We start from the raw sequence: 25,109 nt of genomic DNA, 5'->3' as shown, positions 1-25,109 counted from the left end.
GGTGTGGGATTAATTAAGTGGTGTGTAGAAAATATTAATTTTTGGTAGCACATCTTTTAATGACCATTGATTACTTTATGATGGATAAGGACCAACACAAGATGATGGATAAGGATCATCGACTAAGGACCACAAAAGGCCATAGAAGATAAGGTCCTATTGTTGAGCCTAGAGGAGAGGACATTTGGGATACCTTGTCACGTCTTCCAATAACCCTCATTATGGTTGAGCTTCCATGTAATCATAAGGAATCGTTGTGCAGATGCATATATAGTTTCCTAACCCTAGAATTGGATGCATAATATGAATTATATCTACACTATGATCTAATCTGATTGCAGGTTTCAAAATCAAGTCTATCTCATCTTATTTTTGAGAGACAAGATTATATCTCTAACCATGTTTTCCTATTTGTTTCACTTGAATTTGTGGATTTTGGGCAAAGTATAAGGTGGTCTTAGAAGGGAACATTACAAGATCACCTCATGCTCAATTTATGTACCAAGCAAATCAAAATCTATATCTAAAACTAATGCCAAAAAAAAAATGAAAGCAACCTTCCACCAGCAATTTAGTAATAAATATTTTTTGTTTCATGGTTTTCAACATTTCACAAACTGAAACTGATACTTTCTCTACAAGTCAAAAGAACAGTCCAAACTGGAACAATCCTCAAAAAACTCTTCAACCAAAACATAAGGCTGAACTAAAACAAAGATCAAAAACTCTCTTGAAGTGTCCAGCTTCAATTAAAATAGAAAAATTCTGAAATGTGGAAATGTTGTAAAGAGTGACATTTATTCTTAGTTACTGATGCGGCCTCCTGGAGCCTGGAGGCAGATGCAGATGCGGACAGATTCGGGATGCGTTTGGGAGTGCATTGGATGCTGGCAGTGTGTATTTATTGAGTGCTAACTTCTGTTTACTGACCAAATCGCTACCCAGAACTCTGTCACAGTCCCAGTCACTGCCCAGAATTCAGCTACAGGTCTGGTACGGGCCTCAATCATCTTGTATGACACCCTTAATGGAGTATTTCAGACTTATGTGGAACTGCTGTAGCAGTCCCTAACATAGGTAGCTCCTTCTGTGGCAGTACGACCCTCCAGCAGGTATGTATATAGAGCCTTTGAATGTGTAAAGTCCTACTCCAATCTTGATGGTTCTCACAAAACTCCCAACATTGCCCACATTGATATGGCCAGCTGATAGACAATTTGTAACAGCAGTTAGCACTCAATGAACTCCCAGCAGATAGATATTTATATATTGCCCTATGTGATCAATGTTGGGTGTTTTGTGAGGGACAACAAATAGACAATTATATATATAATGTTTAGCAATATTATGTATACACACACACACACACAGCGGCATCCATACGCATCGGCATCCCTCAAAAAAAAAAAATCACCCTTCCCGCATCCGCTTCCTGCATGCGTTTCCGAGTCCACATCCGAATCGGTAACTTAGCATTTATTTGTCCTAGAATACCAATTTTGAAAGGAAAGTTCTCCACGATGCAAACTACCACCATGACTTCAGGATAAAAATCTAACCGCAGAAATAAACCCAACAACATAGGGAAAGAATTCAAGATAAGGCTCTCTTGATAAATGTCTGGCTTGCATTAATATAGAAATATTCCTATAATTGAAAAGCTTATAAAACGCAGTTTTTGTTGTCCTAAAATAACCATTTTGAAAAGGAACCTCTCCATGATGCAAACTGTTACTATGATTTCATGATTGGAATCCAAGGGTGGAGCTTTAGGGTAAACCAAACCTTCAGGAAGCCCTAGTCTATGGTAGAGAGTAGTGGACTTATTGTGTAGAATGTGTGTTTCTTAGCTACCAATGAACTGTGTAGAACCAAACTACAAGATTTACTAGCTCAAATTAAATTTGAGTTGGTAAAGCTTTTTATGGAGAACTTTATGGTAATTTTCACATCAAAATTTCACATTACACTTCATGATCCCTCATTTATGGATCACGAAGTATGAACTACGATAACCACTAGATAGCTGCTTCCAAAAACTTTACACATATGTACTGTGAAGACCTATCCATTCAAGTTGAAGTTATTTGATGGTTGGTGCATTTGCTGGCATGCATATCCTAGGACCAGCCAACAGTACTCAATCTAGGAGAAATACCCAAAAATTATCAAGCTAGAATATGACAAGTTACATACATCATGTAGTGCTTTTCTCATTCACCTGGTAGATATTAGGTGAGATTACAAACTGCCTTAAATATAGGGTGAGGCAAACTTGGACCTTAATAAAAGGTTAATGATTTAAACACTATGGTAGAGTCGCAGTAAATAATGCATGCACTCTAATCCTAATGATCACACTGAACCTTAACCTTCAGGTGCCCTTATGTAAACACAGCCATAGTCTCTGAATCATGCATTTCTATTAATTGAACCCCTATCTACAAGTTTCAAGTGGCCACTACAATGCATGAAAGAGCCTACAGGAATGAAATCTTGTCTATGACGAGAAATCCCTCCATCCCAACCACACAGTACAAACCCATTGGGTTTACATTCTACACTTCTGAGTGAAGCTATTAATGATTATTTAATCAATGTTTAACCAAATGAGGAGTTTGAAGAGTATAAAATGCATTAGCATTTATACCATCAGCCTCTAAACTGGGGCTAAATAAATATGGATGAATGGGACCATAAATTCTATCATCGAGTATCACAAAAAAATGCTTTTACAACAGATTAAAAAAACAATGTCTATTAGTATTAAACATCTTACAAAACACCAACTCTGTCCTCTCAGTGCCTCTCAAGTTGGGTTGTAATTTTTTACTATTTTAATCAGTGGCTTCGGCCTCTTGCTTATCAAAAAATAATCATCTTACAGAACAAAATAGTGACTTCATCTGTCATACTAGCCTGTAGAGAACATTGCATACACTCTTAACTCTAATCATCACATTGTAACGTAGGGGTAACATTATGGAAACACATAGCTGTCGGCTCGACTATATGCATTAAACGATAACCCTACCTACAAGTTTTGCATGGTCATAAAAAGTGCACAGGTCCTAAAAGGAATGGAATCTTAAGCTATAATGTGAAAATCATGCATCTCAGACACACGGCACAAAGTTGTGAACCCATTGGCATTACCTACACTTCTGACTTAAGTTACTAATATCATCTATTTAATAAAAATTCAGACAAGGATTTCAAAGAGTTTTAAATGAGTCACATTTGTACCACCAGCCTCTGATCTGGTCTGAAATAACTATACATGAATGGGACTACAAATTCTATCATCAAATGCCAGAACCAAAATCATATCTATCACACATCATAAAAGATCAAAATGACAACTTCATCTGTCATACTAGAAATTTATAATATGCGTGCCTGCCGACATAAAAAACAAATATCTCAAAGCTGTAATGAAATGAAAACAAAACAAAAAGCCAAGAAATGTTAAAAAAATTAGAAGATGAACTGTATTCGACAAAATATCAGTATCCACAAAATAGTCATAGAGAAGCCTGTACCTACTGTCTTTCCAAACACTGCTATAAAGGAACTTTGGAAGAACTAAAGTTGCATTCAGCAAGCGAGCAGCAGCAACAGCGTTGCATATCTACAAAACAATAAAACAACCAAGTTACAAAAACTACATTTCAAGCTACTAAAGGAAGCTATCCAAAGAAAAGATTCCAAAACAAATTCATAAAGGCTCTATGTGAATTAAACACACATGGAGAAGAAAAACAAGCTTAATTGCATAAGCTTGACATGAACAATTTAGAAGCTGCAAATTAAAAATTGGTTATACAAATCAAAATACGAGGCTAACAGAAAGGTTTCGTTAAACAAAAATATGCATGATAGGCCTGTAAACATCCCTCTGCCTATGTTCTATTTGGAACAACATCCTGATTCTCAAGATAACTTTGAGGACATGTGCAATGCTCCATAGCTAGAGTTGCAGGAAGCCTGATATATGCCATGGTCAGTACTAAACCAAACATTGCCCAAGAAGTGTTAATTCTTAGTCGATTTATGTCAAATCCTGCTACCCCTTCCCTTCCTCCTTTTCGTTTCCTTTATTATTCATTTGACAAACTGACACAGCCAATTTATCTCACCCCGCCCCATTTAAAAAATTGATACACTCTCTCTATTCTCAGGCATTGGTTATGTTCTTCTATCTGACAACAGATACAGTAGGGCAACCCAAAACATCAGAAGTTAATCAATCCATGTGACTGATCCTAGAAGAATATTTCAACGCGATCCATAATTCAACATTTGTTGCCATTCTTACCTTATGACCACAAGATGCTAAGTTTAAAATGCAAACTCTGGAATGTTTATAATTATAAATATAAATATACCGATCTATAAAAGAAAAATTCACAATTACATAGAATAGATACCAAAACACAGAATACCATACAGAAGATATGGAACATCAGATTGATGACTGCAAAATGAATGCTGGTGAACTGCAGGCAGATTTTCTGGTATCTCAAACCCCTTCTCTGTCCCCTTGAAGATCACTGGATTGCCTTGAGTCAAACTATGATGCTGGCCAGACCTGTACATAACCTTTAAAATGCAACCTGCCTATGATCAGCTCCTATTCATCCATGAAAACCCTCAATAAATGAGAGTAGGGTTGCTGCACCCTCTTCTATGTATTATTACTCATAATGCGGTGCGCTAAGGTTGTGATGCTGTCCCTAGCTGCTTAAGCCGATCAAACATTAACAACTCAGCAAAAAGCACCAAGGATCACTCTAGAAATTCCGTAAAAACCCTGCCAAATCTTCATCCTTACAGTTACCTCTAAATATACTAGTCGCTCAGCCAATAATTATCATATTCGTATAATAGCCCTTGGAAAAGTCTTAACAATGTTGCAAACTTGTCATAAATGCAGGCACTCCAGTATATGATCAACATGGAACTGAAATAAGGTTTGAAACTGCAGGAGTAACAGTCCCTTCATGATGATAATTTATTTGTTTGCAAATCAAATCACCAAGCTGCTGGAAATTTACATAAACTTGCCCAATTTTGCTCCTGTCAAGCCTCTATGTGAGGATGCCCTAGGCAGATATGAGGGTTTCCGTCCTCCTACACCCTAGAAAATCAGCTAAGGGCTTTCATCCTTGAATGCAGATTCAAACACAATGCTTGAAAATGAAAAACGCCATATCAAATCTTCCCTCTGAAATGAAGCTAGGCACCCACTTTATATACCTTTCCAAATAAGGCTATTGGACTTAAATTTCCCTCCAAGCATTTTAAATGCTTCTTTTACTTTCAATTTAAGCATTTAAAAATAATTTTAAATTTAATTATAATAATATTATTAAGTTGCCCCCAAAATAAGAAATAACCAGACCCAACTTAACAAAATATTATTAATTATATCAGTCCGAAAAAGGGAACATGACAGATCCAATGATTGATTTGATATTCATTTCATCATATCACAAAGTTTTATTATTTAGGTCAGAAACTACAAGCTACAAATCAAAAAAATCCCAAATTGAGAAAATTGTAGCTGCTTCAAGTAGAAAGTTAATATTAAAAATGTCCTCGAATAAAAATGTTGCAAATCGCTCAATCATCAATGGAACCACTAGGCTCATCTAGATCCTGCTATGAAAACACCACCCATCATACTTGCACATCTTTCTCAACATCAATCTACTTTGGCTCCTGATCCCCTGCATCCCACTGTATTGTTGGTTGGAACTAGCTTGGGCTCATTTGTCTTGTGATCAATTAAACTTCTTGAACTTATTTGTCTTGCAAGCAATAGATGAAGGCACTGTCCACACTAATAAGGTTTTCCTATCTAAGAGATAAATTATATTTAGAGTGACTACTCTAAGTAGCAAATGAACTACAAAAGGAGCAAATCCCAACTGCACATGGGAATAACAAGAAGAACAACAAGTTGTTTCTCCTATGCCACCGTATATCTACCTTTTCCAAACTCCTGTAGCCATTGACTTCAGTTAATTTGATCCACTTAATGTAAATTATTGTAACTTCCTCCACACTGCACATTTTCTCGAGGGTTTTCTTGAGGCCCTTCTTAAACTCCTCATTGTTAGTGGGAACAACTCCACTAGGTTTTCCCACAACCATTTTGGATTTTCATTACATGTACAGTCAAGTGTAGAGGCATTTTGCTTCTCCTACCTCAATTAATAGGTTGAATATGGTTGTGCTAAAATTGCAAGGTGGGGTCTCTACAAATCACACCCTTCATTTGGCCAAGTATGGCTTCTATATACATATGATAAGCCTTCCGCCTTATAATAGATGTTAATAATTTACACCTAACAAAAATCTTATCATGACAACCACATCTTTCACTCTCTTCCCTTAATCTATCTTGGACACCTCCAACTTAATCCACTCATGTAATGCCCATTTAGTTACAAGAAATCAAGCAACTCAAGCATCCCATCCAATTAAATGGAGTCAGGATACGAACCAACCGAATCAAGCCACTTGTTCCTTGTTTCAATATTTGATGGCATTCACACATTATGATTAATATAAAAACAAGATGCTATATTGACAATCACAATCCATTGATCCAATGATTCATTTGACATTCCTTTCATCAAATCATGAAGTTCAATGGTTCACATTACAAGTTAGAAACTAAGAATCAAAACTAAATCTTGAAATGAGAAATTCATACCTAAATTAGGCAGCTAGCTCTACTATTAAATCATCTTTAATTAGACATGTTTTGAGTTGCTTCTCATTAGTGAAATGTCATATCCCTCTGTTTGAAGCCCATTGGCAATACCCTCATCATGTCCACACCAATTTTATGGAGTCTGTAAGAGACAAAATTACCAAAAGTGTCAATGGGCCCTTGGTCTACTAGTAAAGTTGAATGGTTCTCAATGAGCCCACTGGGTATAAAGTCTTGATGAGTGCAAGGCTTCGACACCTCGGGGCGATTTTGGCGGTGTGGATACCCCTCAGTCCTTGGCTCTTAACCGAAGAGGTTTCAGGCACGAGTGCACCTGTATCGGGTTGCTAAAACATTTATGTGGTGGCCTTTACTGGTTAGTAGCTCACAAGCATTGTACCTCATAGGTCTAAACCCTACACCAAAAAAAATTACAAAAGAGAAATAAAAGTAATCATCTAAAACTCTACTAAATAAAGATTTTATAATAAATAATAATCAGTATATAACATGTAAATAAATATAATAACATAATGATCGATAAATAGATAATAATAATAAATTAGCAAATAAAATAATAATAAATAAAGATAAACATAAATCAATATAATAAATGACAAACAAAAATTATCATTGTTATTAATATAATATAATACAATACATTAACACAATATGCCCGTCAATGGGTTGAGATGGGTGAATCCATTGTCATCGTATGTGGATGAGGTAAGGTGGATGAAACCAAATGAGGGACGGTGGAAATGCAATTTTGATGGGGCATCCAAGGGCAATCATGGACCTTCAATTGTAGGATTCGCCATACGAGATGGGGAGGGAAATGTGGTTAAATGTGGTGGTAAAAGATTGGCAGATGGAACTAATAATGTAGCTGACGCTAAAGCAGCTCTACCAGCAGCCAAAGCTGCAAAGCAATTTGGGGTGCAAAAACTAAATGTAGAAGGTGATTTGCAGATTATACTTAATGCAATTATAAAAGGAGATAAGCAAGCATGGCACCTACAAATTTACATTGACATAATCAATGAGGAGTTGGTCACATAAGACGACTTTAAAAATTCACATATACGAAGGCAAGGGAATAAGGAGGTGGATACTCTATCCAATTGGGCTCTTTCTTTTAGAATTGATGAAATTAAGTTTTAAGACTTTAGAGATTTATCAACCCAAATTAATGAAGAAGGGAATTTAACAAGCCAAATTGAGTAAATTTAAAGAAAAAATAAAATAAAAAGGAAACAGGGCGGTGGGCAGAGTGGCATTGTAGTATGATGAAGTGCAATAAATATGGAGAGAGTTTCGGGAAGACAGGATGGTGGCTGATAAAGTGGGATTTATATGGGATTTATTCCCCAAAATTTACTTAAAGAGATTCATTCCTTGCATCAGAAGGGACTGTTTGGTGAAGGAGCTGTGGCATAATCAGATGGAGACATCTTTCACATTGACAGCCACAAAGCACCAAAACCTATTTATGGGGCCAATGTTGATAGGCTCAATGATCTATTCAAAATTGATGCTCCGAGATTGAGTGAAAGTGTGTTAATTCTGTTGGGAAGTTTCTTTAACCAAATCAAAAGTTGCCATCGCATTAGCACAGGCATTTATTCCATTATATGGCATGGGGGCTGCAGTTGGGGTCATTGGTGGAGGTGGTGAGGCAAGTGATGCAAGAAATTGTGTCAGAGGATTTCTTGGGGGTTTAGAAATGTTGCTGGCTAGACTAATTCCAGGGTTTGAGATGAATTTTGTGAACAACCCTGCACATGCGGAATTGATTGAAGACACAAAGTTTACACCCTTTGTGTGAAGGTTTGAGGCTGGAAGAAGCAGAGAAGGTTTAAGGATCCTAGAGCACGATGAACAGCCTCATTGTGTGTGGTGATAATAAATCAGTTAGACAGGGGGTTGTGGCTCTAGAGCAAGTGGAAAGACTTAATGTTGCTAGGGTTCCAAGAGGGAAAAGGTGTCCAAAGCAAAGGAGAGTTGTTGAGGTCGGAGCGGGTGATGAAAATATGACCGAGAATGTCAAGGTGGAAGAGAGTGAGGAACAAGAGGTTTCAGAGTCCACAGACCATGAAGAAAAAGCGATGGAGGCAAACAGAGAAGCCACATATTGAAGAAGAAAATGTAGCAAAACCCAAATGCTTTTGATGCTCTTTCCTATGCAATTTTTTTAATTTAAAAAGTTTCTTCTGTTGTTAAAATGATTTGGGTACGTAGGTGTGCATGTAATGATGTATCTGTAAATGGTTACTGGGTTTTTAAAAGCCTGTCAATTGTAAAGTGATAGTCTTTGTAATGGCAGAAGGGCTTGATGTTAGCGTGGTTAGGGTTGGGTGGTCAATGGAATGTCTTTGAAGTCTTCTTGCCAACGAAAAAGCATGTCTGTAAGGGTGACTGATACTGTGTTGGGTTTTTAACTTTTTTTTCAGCACTTTGATCAATGATGTACATTTTGCTTTGTAGAATTAATTAAAAAACATAATCTATTGCCAAAAAAAAGAACATTAACACAGTATAATATAATTGTAATATAATCATATATTATTCGAATAATAATATAATATATAAAATTATTTACAAGAATATCTTTTTTAAGCTAATAATATAATATAGAATAATAGTATTTAATAGTAAAAATAAATAAATGAAGAATACAATTCCAAATTAATTTAATGTTGAGTATGATCCAAAGGATGCAACTGTTCAAAATTGAAGGCATATAAGGGGAGAGTTACAAATACATACGCGCAAGCTTAGGACCTCCTCCAGTTTTGTGAGTCCTCTGGTTTGTTGATTCTGAATGGTTTATCCTTCTTTCTTGGATCTGATCTCTTTACCTGCTGGCCACACGGTGGTGGTGCGAGTGTTGTGGACTATGCCATCACCTCTTCTTCTTTCATTCCCTCCATTCACAGTTTCACCATTTCTCGACTCCCCTTTGCTGACCATGCTCTTCATAGCATTGCTATCTGCGTTATCCCATTTGTCGCCTTCTTTTCAGCCCTCCCCCATCTTGGTTGACTCTGTCTACACCCCTACTCGCTTCTGCTACCTCAAGGGCGATGGTGAGCTTTTTCTTTCCATCTTAAGAGACTTCTAACACTAGCTAGTTTCAACGATTTGCATTCAACCTCTGCCATGTTTGACTTGCTTATGCCATTTGGGTGTCCGCTCTTCTTTCTATTCCTCATCGCTCCCCTTCCTCTCTCAGGTCTAAGCGTCAGAATACTTGTCCTATGAATCAATGGTTTGATGCTGATTGTAAAGCTTTCCATCGCTCTGTTCGTTCTGCTTTTGAGACTCACTCTCCTACCTTCGCCCACCTGCGTTTATCCTATCTCTGTTTTCTTCGCCACAAGAAATGTTCCTTTACCTCTTCTCAGTGCAGATCCCTTTGCTCCATGCTTAGTCAAAATCCCCAAATTTTCTAGCGTACCCTTTTTCCTAGATGTTCCCCCCCCCCCCCCACTTGTCCTCCATCCTTGACTTCCACTCTTTGACCTCCCACACCATTATGCACCTCCTTACTACCATCTATTCACCACCTCCAGTATTTCTGAGGCAATTAGTTCCATGAGATGCAGTAAAGTTGCGAACGAGGATGGTTTCCAGGCAAAACTTTTCAAACTTGGTGCTTCGGTCCTTAGATCCTACCTTCCTACACTCTTTAATAAAGTGGTCTGTACTGAGTTTCCTGATTCTTGGTTGTGTCATGTGATTTATCTTGTTCATAAGTCTGGACCTGCTTCAGACCCAGGGAGCTACAAGACTATCATGATCGAGCATACTTTTGCCAAACTTTATGCCACTACTCTGAACACCATGCTATCTAGAGAGCTTGACAAGAGAGAGAGCTTAACAGGAGAGGTTGTAGGGCTAAAGGGCAAGTCGGCTTTCAGGAAAACTATCAGACTATGGATCATATCTTCACGTTGCTGACTATTATTGAGGAGGCTAGGCACCACTCTGAGAATGTCTACTATTGTTTTGTGGATCTCCACAAGGCTTTCGATTTTGTTCCTAGGATGGCCTTATTTTAGAGACTTAGCGAGATTGGGATCTCAGATATGTTGTTGACTACTATTATGAGACTGTACGAGAAGGTGACTGGTAGACTCAGGATCCCAGAGGACTTTTTTGTTCTGATTTAGAGCACCATCGGGGTGAAGCAGGGTTGCCCTCTTTCTCCTACTCTGTTTGGCTTGTATATTGATGAGCTCAAGGATTTCCTTGTAAACTCCTCACAACCTGGTGACAAGTGCTATTTGCATCAGGTTTTGATCTCCATTCTCCTTTTTGCAGATGATGTTGTTCTCTTGGCCTCTTCTTCGCACAATTTACAAAGACTTCTTGATGGTTTGGCTTCTTTTTGTGATCAACGTCAGCTAGTGGTTAATCTGGCTAAGACTCGAGTTATGATCTTTAACTGTTTAAAGATCTTTCATCTTCATTTCTTTTTTCAGGGGCACGAGGTGGAGATCACGTCTTCTTATGTAATAACCCTCCTCAAATCTGCTCTCAAAAATGCTGATGAAAGCTCAAGGAATTTCATCAAACAATTCAAATGCAAGGGACGTATGACTGATATAGTATTTCAGCTGGCTTCAAATGACTTTTTCTTCAATTTGCATCAATGAGAATCTTGTGTTAGAAGACTACAATGGACTGGTTGTAGATGGCTGTAATAATTTCCTTCAATGCTGCCCTTTCTGCTTTGCCTTTTTCGAACTGCTTTTTCAGCCTGCTTTTTCGGTTCTGCTTTTTCGGACCGCTTTTTCGGATTGCTACTATGTTGAATCTCAAGACCATATCTTTCAATGGTGTCAAGATTTCCAACTTGAAGGGGTTTCGTCCTTCAAACTATTGAGACATAATCTACAAAAAAATTTCCAATTTTTTTGATATTTCCAAGCCTGCTTAAAAGAAGCTCTTTCCATTTCTTTTATAGTGTTCTCACAAGAGCTCCGTCCTTCGTTTTCTCAATGTGGGATAATAAAACATAACTCCCTTTATGTAACTTATGTCTCCAATGTGTTATAAAATAAAGGGGACTCTTTTAATTTAAGTATTTCCCACAAACTATAGTCTATGCATTAATAAAGTTAAATATTTAAATTTAACTTTATAAAATAGCTTTATCAATGCATAACAAATCTTATCAATGATAAACAAATCTTCTTGTCGATTTTAAACAATTACCATCGACATACCGCTGCCCCTGGATGTTCGACCATGTCCAAGATGACTTACTATAAATAGTAAGTATGCCCAAAGTTGCCTCAAAACCCCTCAGAAAGACCTGCAACTGAAACTATCTAGGCCAAATGGCCTCTAAGTCCCTTTAATGTCTTGGTTAGCCTACGGGACCATGGGGAAATAGGCTAACGACAACATCATGCTATGAATGCTAAAAAGGGGACATTACAGTCTGCCCTTCCCAAAATTGCTTGTCCTCAAGCAATGGCCGAACAACAACCCAATCAATCCACCTGGATCCCAAATGTAGTCATGATTTATATTAATGTTAGTCAACGTAGGCTCCAGCAACAACCTCTGAAAATTAACTAAGAGGAATCCATAATCAAACTGGCAAATACAACTCACCCAAACTCCAAAGTCAGGCACTCATGAGAAACAAGCTCTCGAAGTATCAGAACCCAAGTAGAGTAGATAACCCAAACTGCCAACATAGTAAATACCATCAACGCATCCCACTGGCCTATGCAGAATATATAATACAACTCTGCAACAATGGTAAATACCCCCCATGAAACTGCACCAAATTCCAAGAATCCACACACTGCACACCTACTACAATCAGCACAACTCTGTAAATCACTGGCCACTGTCTCATAACCATAACTCCCATGCATCGCTGATGGCGAATAGTCATCACATGATAAATAGCAAGAACTAGAACCCAAACCAAATCTGACAGCCATCAAGTCCTCAACACCTGGATCCGATGCAAACTGATGAACATAACTTGTAGTATAATGCTGGTAAAAACAACGAATCCCAGTCAAGGACTCATCCTGTAGTAGTGATACAACCAACTGTGACTAATCATCAACTGAGTCAGAGGATGATATAGCCAAGGGCGCAGAATCAACAACATCACTAGTCTCTGTGCCCCCCAAGTCGAACATACCACAATGCTCAGCTGCAGCGCCCAATTCAGTTGAACCTATCTCCTGTGGAAACGAACCAAACATGCCAATATTAGTGTCGTAGACAGATATATCCTCATCTCCACTACCTCTATCAACCTCGATCATGGACATCCTTGGATCACCAAACACCACAGTCTGTGATTGTACAAAATCTGGTAAAGATTGAAGTCGTTCTAACTCCATGGTCACCTTAGCTAAATGAAATTGTGACTCCTTGAAAGCCAACTATGTACTCTCAAGAAACTCAGAAGTCACCTCGAGCTGCTGAGTAAGCTCACTCACCTCATCTTCCTTGACCAATAATGCATCATATGCTGCACTGCCCCACTCCATAAGATAATCTTTGTCGGCTGCCAACTGCATATAATTCTATTTCAGAATCCGGATAGCCTCCCATAAAGAGTGGATCTCTGTCAAGGAAAGATAACTGCCTCCCTGCTCATCACTAGTAGGAGAACCCCATCCATAAACTGTTAACAACTGTCGAGCAGCATCGAAATGCTCGCAAGCAATAGAAATGTCTCGCTCACCAACTCTCAACTGACTAGACACATGATTGTGCCGACTGGTCGCACTCCTATACTCTATCCCTGGTACACTGTCCAAAGGAGTAACCTTAGAATAGCTATCATCTGTAATACTCAAATCCTGGGACTCTTTTGTAAACTCTGTCATAGCTGAGAGATCATTAACCCATTCCAACAAGAATGGTTGACTGGATATATGAACAATGCCCAACACAGGTGTGTAAAAACTAAATCTAGCATCAATCAAGTTGCTGGCATGGATGAGAACTACACCTAGCAAACTACTAATCAAGTCCATGATGGTGCAACAGATACTACTACCAAGGAATGATAGATATCTCTAGTCAAAACGATCCAAGGTACTAAGATAAGGATCCCAACATCTAATCCATGAACGGAAACTAGCTGGCAATTCAAGCAAACTTCTCACCTGAGTAATGTGAACAATACCAACTGACTTCACGCACCTGTCTACAATCTCTGAATCTGGAGTGTGAATGCTAGACATACTCATATCATCATCAACATGTGACCCGACTGTAAAAGAAAACTGAGTCCCTGGTATACGCGCTAACTCCCGAACTGAACTCACCTCAAGACAAAGCTCGTCCACGTGTCTCTCAAAATCTTGGAGAGCCAACTGAGTACACACCAAGGAATTCCGAGTATCCTCTAGCTCATGAAAAAACCGGTCAACCTCCTTCTCCTCCTCCTTCACTGCATCTAAATAGATCCTTGCAAGATTAAGGATATGATCGCGATCGGAAAGTAGGTGTATGTAACTTAACTTCATTGCCTCCATGCCTTCCTTGATCTGTTGTAAGTCGTCACAAGAAGAACCTGTTGTGACTCCTTTTTGTCTCTCCTGCAGTTGAATCATCCAAATGTGATTCTCAATCAATCCATGTATCCTGTCATGATGAGATAAAGCCGTGACAATATTCTTGTCCCTTGTCTTCAGTTGGCTTGCCAAACCAAGTAAAGAGCTACTAGCCTCTATCTCATATGAAGAAGCATCCAACTGTGCCTGATACTCATTTTTTGCAAAATCTTGAATGCTCACTTTCTGATCAACTGTACTATCCTCAAACATGACAGTATCCTCAACTGCTGTAACTTCATCCAGCCCAACTGTACTGGAATCACTATCTGTCTCAATCGCACAATCTGGTGTCCCTGTGACATCACCTTCTGGCTCATCCTGCACAACGTCTGTAACCCCTTCTACTTGTGAAGATGATGCAGATATACCATTACCTAAAGATGTGCTAATGTCTCCCTGTATCGAATCAGCATGTCTGTTAAACTCCTCATACAAGTTTCTGCCTGTCATAAGGAAGGTACAATCCTTAGGCCTATCAAAACGTTCAATCAATCTCTCCTTAAATTCCACATATGAGGTAATGTGTGCATGACCCATAGTGACCATACCATGATGCCACCACTCATGTGCTAACCATCCAGGTGAATTGCTGCATACTTAATAGCTTCTTCCTCAGGCATAGGGTTCATTTGAAAGTATGTGTCAAGCCTTTGAACCCAAGCTCTTGCTGTAGACTTCCCCGAGCCATCATAATATAGTAACTGAAGTTTCCCTACTTTCTTCCGTAGCTCATAGCTCTGGTTCCTGTCATGTCCACGTGGCATATGCTTCATCCGCACATCTATATACTCCCTAAAGGTAATTGCAGCAGTAAAATCTAGACCTCCGGCTTCCCAATCTCTCCTCAACTGGTCCTGTATATCAGTGATCTGGGGCTCTGGTACGAGCTGCTCTGGAGCTCTAGGAGGAAATGTGGGAATCATGGGCCTCGAACTCACTGTCCTAGCTTGCTGGGGTGCATGACCGAAATTGTTCCCAACTTGTTCACCTCCATTATGTGTCCCATCCTAATTATTCCTATTCTGATTGTTACCATTCTGATTAGTACCATTCTGATTATTTCCTCCACCTATGTTAGCATTCAACCCCATTTGACGAGCCATCATCTACATCATAAGCTCCAATCTCTGACTCTGTTCCTGTGCTCTCTGCTCTGTTGATCGCTGTCCCTGTGCTAAGGTGTCTAATAACTGTAAGAATCTTTCCTTTCCCTGATCTGGACCGCCATTTATTTTGTCAAACATTTTTCTCTCTATTTGGCTAATCCAAATTCCCAATAAGACCTCCACAGGATGGCAGGAAACTGCTCTGATACCACTATAATAACCCCAACAGGTTATAACTTCTTCAAACACCAAAAATCTTTATACTTCAGTTGTTTGACATTTCGTCAAACACTTTGCAAGCAAGCTCTGATACCACTGTAATAACCCTCCTCAAATCTGCTCTCAAAAATGCTGATGAAAGCTCAAGGAATTTCATCAAACAATTCACATGCAAGGGACGTATAATTGATATAGTATTTCAGCTGGCTTCAAATGACTTTTTCTTCAATTTGCATCAATGAGAATCTTGTGCTAGAAGACTACAATGGACTAGTTGTAGATGGCTATAATAATTTCCTTCAATGCTGCCCTTTCTGCTTTGCCTTTTTCGAACTGCTTTTTCGGCTTGCTTTTTCGGTTCTGCTTTTTCGGACCACTTTTTCGAACTACTTTTTCGGATTGCTACTATGTTGAATGTCAAGACCATAGCTTTCAATGGCATCAAGATTTTCAGCTTGAAGGGATTTCGTCCTTCAAACTATTGAGACATAATCTCCAGAAAATTTCCCAATTTTTTTTATATTTCCAAGCCTACTTAAAAGAAGCTCTTTCCATTTCTTTTATAGTGTTCTCACAAGAGCTCCGTCCTTCGTTTTCTCAATGTGGGATAAAACATAACTCCCTTTATGTAACTTATGTCTCCAATGTGTTATAAAATAAAGGGGACTCTTTTAATTTAAATATTTCCCACAAACTATAGTCTATGCATTAATAAAGTTAAATATTTAAATTTAACTTTATAAAATAGCTTTTTCAATGCATAACAAATCTTATCAATGATAAACAAATCTTCTTGTCGATTTTAAACAATTACCATCGACATACCGCTGCCCCTGGATGTTCGACCATGTCCAAGATGACTTACTATAAATAGTAAGTATGCCCAAAATTGCCTCAAAACCCCTCAGAAAGACCTGCAACTGAAACTATCTAGGCCAAATGGCCTCTAAGTCCCTTTAATGTCTTGGTTAGCCTACGGGACCATGGGGAAATAGGCTAACGACAACATCATGCTATGAATGCTAAAAAGGGGACATTACATTTTACATGCATATCGAGGTAAAGTTTTTGGGACCTCGTTTTAGTTTGAGACCTGCTATTCAGTCCAGAATTAGTAAGGGCATGGGTTCTCTGACCATGCTCGAGAGACAATGCTTCAGACATCATTTTCAGGACACTTCGTCCAAGTTGTCCCTCTTGGACTCCTTGGTTAGACTGACCGTTCTCTATGGCTCGATGGTTTGGGGACCTTCTCTTCTTGCTCCTAATTGGGTCTCTATTGAGCATGTTCAAATGTTGCTTTTACAACGTACCATCAGATGTCACGGGCTCGCCCCCCACAGCATTGTCTTGGCCGAGTTTGGAGCTCATCCTTTCAAACTTGCGGCTATTTTTTACTTCATTTGGTTTCTCCATTGGCTTCGAGGCTTTATGGATTCGGAGATCGACCACCTCAGATACTCTCATCTAGCATATTATTCTTCTATTGAGAGTATGAGATCTGAAACTTGCACTAGATCACATTGTTGGTACGTCCATGCCACTTCTTTGTTGGGTTCGATCAGGATTCAAATTGATCGTCTTCCTCCGTACCAGTTCTCGCTAGATGCTCCTGCTCACCTCCTCCCCTCACGTCAAGAGTTGAACGAGTATGTCAAACAGGTTACTGTCTATCAATAGACAGTACATTATCACTACTTAGCGTAATCCTCCTTGTGGATTACGTCCCAAGATGGTCTTCTATGCGGAGCATTTTCTTGAGATTAAAAATGGTATTATTGTGTGTCCTGCTTATCTTTATCCATGCTGGTGTCACGCCTTATTCTTGAGTTGGCTCTCACCATCTTCGGGCCCAGACCGACCACCATATGGATAGAGATGATTGGATCTACAGATTGTGTACTTTAGCAGAGGTTGAGATTGAGACCCACTTCATATTTCGATACCCTATCTACTATGAGATCATAGGGACATTTTACTGTTTATTCAGAGATTGTTTTTCTCTTTCAGCGTTCTTCCGCTATATTGACCAACGGTGTCTTGCACTTTATCTACATGAGGCCTCCCAGCTTTGTGAGCATACCCAGCAGTCAATCACACCTCAAGGACATACCTCTGATCAGCTCATCACCGCCTTTTTCTCCCTCTTGTCTCTACCAATTCTTGAGATTCAGAATGGTATTATTGTGCGTCATGCTTATCTTTATCGACGCTGGTGTCACGCCCTACAATTCACTTTGGGCTCCTTCAGAGTTGGCTCTCACCATCTTCAGGCCGAGACCGACCACCATATGGATAGAGATGATCGAATCTGCAGACTGTGTACTTTAGCGGAGGTTGAGACTGAGACCCACTTCATATTTCGGTACCCTATCTACTATGAGATCATAGGGAGATTTTACTATTTATTCAGAGATTGTTTTTCTCTTTCAGCGTTCTTCAGCCATATTGACCAATGGTGTCTTGCACTTTATCTACGTGAGGCCTCCCAACTTTGTGAGCATACCCTGCAGTTAGTCACACCTTAGGGACATACCTCTTATCAGCTCATCACCGCCTTTTTCTCCCTCTTGTCTCTACCAAGGGGTGTGAAAAGGCCATCCAGTATCACTCCCTCTAGATCGGTCAGACACTGTACCAGTATTTCCAGGCAGCGACACTCCACCATCAGAGATTGTTTTTCTCTTTCAGTGTTCTTCAGCTATATTGACCAATGGTGTCTTGCACTTTATCTACATGAGGCCTCCCAGCTTTGTGAGCATACCTTGTAGTTAGTCACACCTCAGGGACATACCTCTGATCAGCTCATCACTGCCTTTTTCTCCCTCTTGTCTCTACCATGGAGTGTGAAAAGGCCATCCAATATCACTCCCTCCAGAACGGTCAGACACTGTACCAATATTTCCAGGCAGCGACACTCCGCCAGGGTCTCTTGACAATGATCTGAGACTCTGAATCATCCATGGTTATATCCTTCAGTGACTGATTTCTTTGTACCAAGGAAGGATCCTTAGTCCTTACCTTGGTTTTCCTTGATTTGTATCTTGTTTTGTTTCTTCTTGATCACCATTTGGTGCTCCTACTTTGGCTGGCTCTTTTGTTTGTATGCTCAATCCCATAAACCCTTGTGGTTTTTTGTTGGACATTAATATTATTATCTTATCTTAGTAGCAAATAAACTTGAAACTTACAAACATAGAAATCACAAGTCTACAGAAAATAAGAAAGGCCAATATGATCACTACCAACTGATTTATGCTATGCCATAATGTGTATGCCTACCTTTTCCACACTATAGTAGCTACTGAGTACAGTAAAATTGATCCACATAGTGTAAATTATTGCACCTTCCTTCATAGCTATAATGTTCTATTCTTAAGTTTTAGTGTTCAATGCTGGCGGATAACTGAGGTACAAATCTCATCAAACAGTTCTCACATGTGCAATATAATTTCCTCAACTGGATTTAAAACAAAATGCTGGTTTTGAGCTCAGAGTAATTATATCAAATAGTTGTCGTGAACTCAGTTTACGCAAAACCTGATATTGTAATATAACTGCAGGGTACTGGTGAGAATAATATGTAGCAGACCATTCACTGTCATTCCCAATAACCAGGTTCTTATTCAAAAAAATTAAAGATGAGATTAATTGATACAGATACTGCGACCAGGATATCCAATCAATGCATTGATATGCCAACATTCAATTATCACTGAATCATAATAATTTAACACAACTTGTGCACCCGTGAATGTTAATAGCAGATACTGTTATTCATTATTACCCTGAGTCTGCGTCTAGAAGTAATTCTCAAAATGCAAATACCAGTATTGAACCAGTCAGAGTCTGAAGGAAATTGTGTCTTAAGCCTAAATGCAGAGGTTAATATTTCGGTTTTATGATTCTAGAGATAACAATGATTTTGTCAGAGCTTCCATTCAACTGAAATAGAACTGGAATAGAGTTTTAATACAGACCCGATTCTCTAGGAATATGCATTGAATGTTGAAGTGGTTCGAACTGGATTTTTCGACTGTATGCACAGACCCGTCATCCTCTATATTTGACTCAGACTTGATAAAAAGGCTCAGTATCCTGCTTGCCGATGGATTAAAGCACCCTATTCTCAACTACTCCTGCTGTCAAACCAGGTTCTCACGTCAAATGAAGAATCCTCCTTGTTAACCTAGTGGAATGCCTTGCTAAAATCACGTAATACACTGCCCAGGTAGCTCGTCTTCAAATAAATGGACTGTGCACGGGTATTTGACTGGTGTGATTTCTATACTTGCCCAATCACTGCGAGTTAAACCCTGACTTCTTCCAACTACCAAGCCGTCTAGTTATTCAGAACCACGCAATGTGCATTGAGACCTGCGGTGACCACCCAGAATTTGTAATTCAGTAGCTGCCTTGCTGAGATTAAAGACAAGCCGTCCAGAATACTAGCACACATTTAATCCCTGCCTGCTGAACTTGAACTTCTTTTCCCTTACTATGCTCAACATGTTATAAAGATATGGAGTCTTCCCACGTTGGGACTTGTTTGAGAAAAAAAACCAAGTCGTCCCAATCTGCTGACTGATTCCTATGCCCAAGATAACTCCTTACTGTGTAATCTAGAATTCAAACTAGCTGCCGACTCTCCTCAGACCATTAACAAGAAACAGCTGCCAATGTTGACTGTCTGAGAGGAAACCAGATGTATCCAACACCAAAAACAAAATAACAATAAAACTTACTTAATGTCTGAACTGGAAAATCTCTATTTGCCAATTCCTGCCCTCAACCATTCAACTGCATATTAAAGGAAGTATGGGGTAACGTCCAGCTCCTTAGAGTTTTTTTCAGACCTGAGGGTTTTCGTCCTCAAAGGTCACCCAGTCACATTTAAGCAACCAGAACTTAGTGTACTTGTTTTTTCATAGATTTCTTCTTGTGTTAATCCCAATGCAAACTCATAAATATATAGCCTCGGAATGAGGAGAAAGTACCACGTACAAGGAATGTGGGATTAAAAGTCATTTTTGTCCTGTAGTCACTTAAAGCTGTTTATAAAGTAAATAACTTTAAAACATTAAAGTGACTTAGCTCTGTACCTTTTAATAAAGTTCTGGAATAAATTAAATTAAATACCCCATTGTGACTGGAGAGCATCTTGCCTGAATTCGATATTAATCTATCCGGATGTGGAGATAGATTAATTCTGATTAATTCTGTCGCCCAAAACTAAAATTGAGAAGGGGACATGACAACAGCGCACATTTTCTTGAGGATTTTCATAAGGCTCTTTTTGACATCATCATTATATGAACAACTCTACAATCATTTATGATTTTCAGTGCATATGCAGCCATGTGGTATGAGGTATTCTACTTCTCCTGCCTCGATTGGTGATTAACTATGGTTGTGGTAGAATCGTAAGGTGGATATCTCTAACAGATCACAAACTTCATCTTGCTTAGGATGCCCTCTACACACTCATATATCTCTCCAACGTTGGATCTAACAAACTTTGAAACTCTAGTGGTTAAAAAGAGATAAATAATAGATATTATGTAACCCATGTCTAACCAAAATCTATCAGTAACCACCCTATCCTTACACTCTATTCCCTTTATCCATCTTGGACATCACACGCCTAGTCCACTTGTGTCATGAATTTTTAGTGGCAACGAATATTGTGACTCAAGCATACTCTCCAATAATATGAAGTGGGATGCAAACTGAGACTCAATTAGTTTAATGAATTTCTACCTCCATAAAGCCCAAAAGAGGACCAGATATGTGGGGAAGCTAATATCTATTGTAGCAATTTAAACTCAACCAATTTTCTTAATGTATTCAAATTGTGTTGTTCGTCGCATGCACATATAAATGTGATCCAATGAAAGTGCTTGTAGGTACCCTCAACTAATCATCAAATTACTTTGCACCTATTATGATCATTTACATCACATTACAAGGATCGATCTCCTCAATTGTATCCATAAAAATCTAGAACTCCAACTATATGCTCTTACAATTTCATATATAAGGAACAACAATGTTCCATGTGCAAGCTACAGAAAAGGTGGATGATGATGTCAATTTGTATCATTTTTTTTTTCTCTATATCCTTATTTCTAGGAGGCTTTCACCAAGGCATGCCAAGCAAGTTCATCACATTTGGCTCCACTATAAACAAGAGTGAAAACTACAATCCTAGAAAAATATTGTTCCAAATAATTTATTTATTTAAAGGAAGAGATGAGATACATGACAAGTGGAGTAACAACATTGTGATAGCTAGATGGTAATTTGAATTCGATAATCACATTTAAGAAAGGCCCTTACTACCATTGGGTTTCGGATTTTTGTTAAACTCGTGGGCCTTTTATTTTCCCTTTGGGTCCGCTACACTCTGCTCAAAAGAGAAAACTATAAAAAGTGTATAAAACTACCTAGAAATCCTAGAGGAAGTAACACATGATAGAAAGATGTCCACATTTCTACAATTCAATCATCTATGCACTCTTAACTGTGAACATTTTACACAAGTCCCAGCGATTTACCAAATAAATGAAAAAGATATGTAAGGCCGCAATTTAATTCAATAGTAATGTTGCATTTTCAACAACAATCTGTCCCTATCCTCCTCCGCTCCCGCCCCCCCCCCCCCCCCAGGAACATAATGAGAAGGCAATTAAAATTTTAAGCACTCCCAACTTAAGTTTCAATTTGGGTAACTTGGCTGCATTCAGTTGTACACTCTCCCTCAATTCCAGCAACCCTATTTTTGTACTATAAGACAAATATCATCTTGTTTGCTATGATGATTCCATGTTGGATTTACTTATCACTACAATGAAATTTAAATCATGGTTGATTTATATACTAGATGTTAGCAACAGTAAGGTTCTTAAACATGATTTTATGATGATTCTCGTTTGTTTTCAAAATTATAAGTTAATTATTGTCACAGTGACTGGTCATTTGGCTCTTTGTGCTTATCAAAAATACTTGATAGACAGATTCAGAATAGAAACATCATCTGCAAGAGGAGTTTCAGTACAACAGGAAAAGAAGACTTAACAATACACGCAAACTACTTGGAATAAAAAACACAATTGGTGCATTTGTGTGATCAACTGATTGTGTGTAACGAGTCAATTTCAATCTTGTTTTACAGTAATCTTAATTTGCTTTGTATACTTGTTGGAACTAGTTTGCACATAAAAGGATTTTACACATTTCAGATAATCAAGAGTTTAAAGTCAGAAAAAGGCATACAATTTCATGGAGTTGGACTATCTCTGGAAAAAGTAGAAGAAAAAACTAAATCTATATCCTACTTCGTGAGGAGAAAAGAAGAAAAACAACAGTATTCAAGAAAGAGTTTGAACTAAGAAAACACAACCTAAACTTTGAGAAGCTCTAGAGATTTTTCAAGGGGGCAATGATTTTTACACAATTGAAAAATTACACATAAATGTTAATCGGAGCTTTCCAACACTTTTTGTGTTGAAACTACAATTGAAACAATTGTTGTATTGTCATTGATGCCAAATCTACTAATGCAACATGTTGCTATCTTATCTAAATGTCATATCTATTTGATTGATGAAGAGGATTTAAGAGATTGCTCATAACAAAAGCACCTAGAGGAAAGGTTGAGTTATGAAAAGGAAGCTACAATGGACATTTGATTAGTAAGACTATGGCAAGACAAAGTGATCGTTTAAATCATGTTGATGTTCAAGTCTTTACAATACAAGTCAAGATTTATCATTTATGTAAAGCCTGACTGAGCAATGAAGTGAAAGATTAAGGAATGTTGAGTGATGCTAGTGTCAACCAAGCAACAGTAAGTGTCGAGCAAATTCAGTGTGGACCGAGCATCAGTATCGACCGAGTAATAGTGTTGATGCCGAGCTAAGAAGATCTACAGCAACTGAGCAAAACCAGTGTTGACCAAGTGCCAGAACTTAGTATTGGCCGAGTGATAGTATTTTAAATACATATGAAGAATCGTGATTTCCTACCAACTCAATTGATTTCTTGGGATATAGAAATCGTGTTGAAGATTGATGAGTTGGATCATTTAATTCAAGGAAAGGATCAGGTATGATATCTAATGATCAAATTTGATGAGAAGATTCTAGAAAAAGAGGAAGATGGACAGATAGAATGAACATGATGAATTGAAATGCAAACCCCAAGATCTACAGTGATCATGGAAAACAGCAAACCGGAATTATCTATTCAAGGAGGTGCAAAGCCAAATTTTGGAGAGTGTGAGAGAGAGAAGTACACAAGGGTGAATGCACAAGAATAGAGTGTATGAACGAGTGCATGAAGAAGGTGATATATGCGTGAAGTGTGAAGACACAAATCTGTGTGTTTCCAATAAGATGGAACAAAGTTGCTGAGTTTGATAAGTGAATCTAAGCAAGGAGGCTTAAGTTTGATGTGAAGAGAAGGATGATTGCTTGAAGGGTTGTCAAGCGAATGAAGAACAGAGGTGACAAGGGAGGCTTATCAAGGAATCAACACATGAACTGAACTGAGATCTGAAACTAAATGAGTTGTAATCATACAGATCAAACCCTATTGTTTTCTTTCTAATCATTGTAAGTAGTTTGTATAAAAATCTTTTTTTTTTTTTTAAAGAGGGGTAAACGCTTTGACCTGGAGCTATGAACCAGTGAGGCCACAACTAGGGGACCTCATCCCCATTAGATTTGAACCTTGATGGCAAGGATAACAACTCAACAACTTAACCATCACAACATGCCACTATTGGCTTGTATCGAAATCCTTTTAATCAAAGGTTGACCTAACAATTATTGAAGGACTTCATAGTTTGTGTAAATCCTTTAGCAAGGTGACATTCTAATGGAATGTTCTAAAGTCCTCTAACAAGGCCACTCCTAACAGAGTGATTAAATCCTTTAACCAAGTCACATTTAACAATGTGTATTGTAACCTTTAACAGGGTTGGCTCCTAACAGAGCTCACTTCAAAAAAGTGAAAAAGTGGTGACATGTTGCTGGTGGTTTTTCCCAAAATGGATTTCCAGGTTAAATCCTAGTGTCAAACCTATGTTGAATGCTTTATGGTGTTTTGCATTTCAAATATTTACATTTAGCAAGTCTGTTATAATAGGACAGTGAACTACTATTAATTTTGTTTATCAATTTACAATAGAGACCGAATTACAACAGGATAAGCAAAGCAGATTATGTTTAATGTTTGATTGTTCAAATGGTACTTATGGACCTTAAGTACCTAATTCACCCCCCCTCTTAGTTATTCTAAACATTCTAACATTTTGTTGAGATTATTTATATTTGAACAATCAAACAAAAATCGAGCAAAAATCAGAAATAAAAAAGACAGAAATAAAATATTTGATAATTCAGCATTTCAGGATTTAAGTGGTGCAAAATGGGTGGTGGAGAAGAAGTT

At 38.3% G+C, this 25,109-nt stretch overlaps 1 protein-coding gene across 1 annotated transcript in view; it reads right to left on the bottom strand.

Moving 5' to 3' along the window:
* LOC149540026 (O-fucosyltransferase 2-like) overlaps positions 1-25,109 on the bottom strand; it is a 132,563-nt gene that overhangs the window by 75,519 nt on the left and 31,935 nt on the right. The window contains exon 5 of the mRNA XM_089801209.1: positions 3,543-3,631. Within this exon, the coding sequence (XP_089657335.1) occupies positions 3,543-3,631 (89 nt within the window). The remainder of the gene's footprint in view (positions 1-3,542; positions 3,632-25,109) is intronic.

Source organism: Cupressus sempervirens, chromosome 9, assembly GCF_028749045.1.
Source record: "Cupressus sempervirens isolate cs-2001-9-10 chromosome 9, ASM2874904v1, whole genome shotgun sequence".
NCBI classification, from domain to species: domain Eukaryota; kingdom Viridiplantae; phylum Streptophyta; class Pinopsida; order Cupressales; family Cupressaceae; genus Cupressus; species Cupressus sempervirens.
This window is presented reverse-complemented; position numbering and strand designations above follow the sequence as displayed.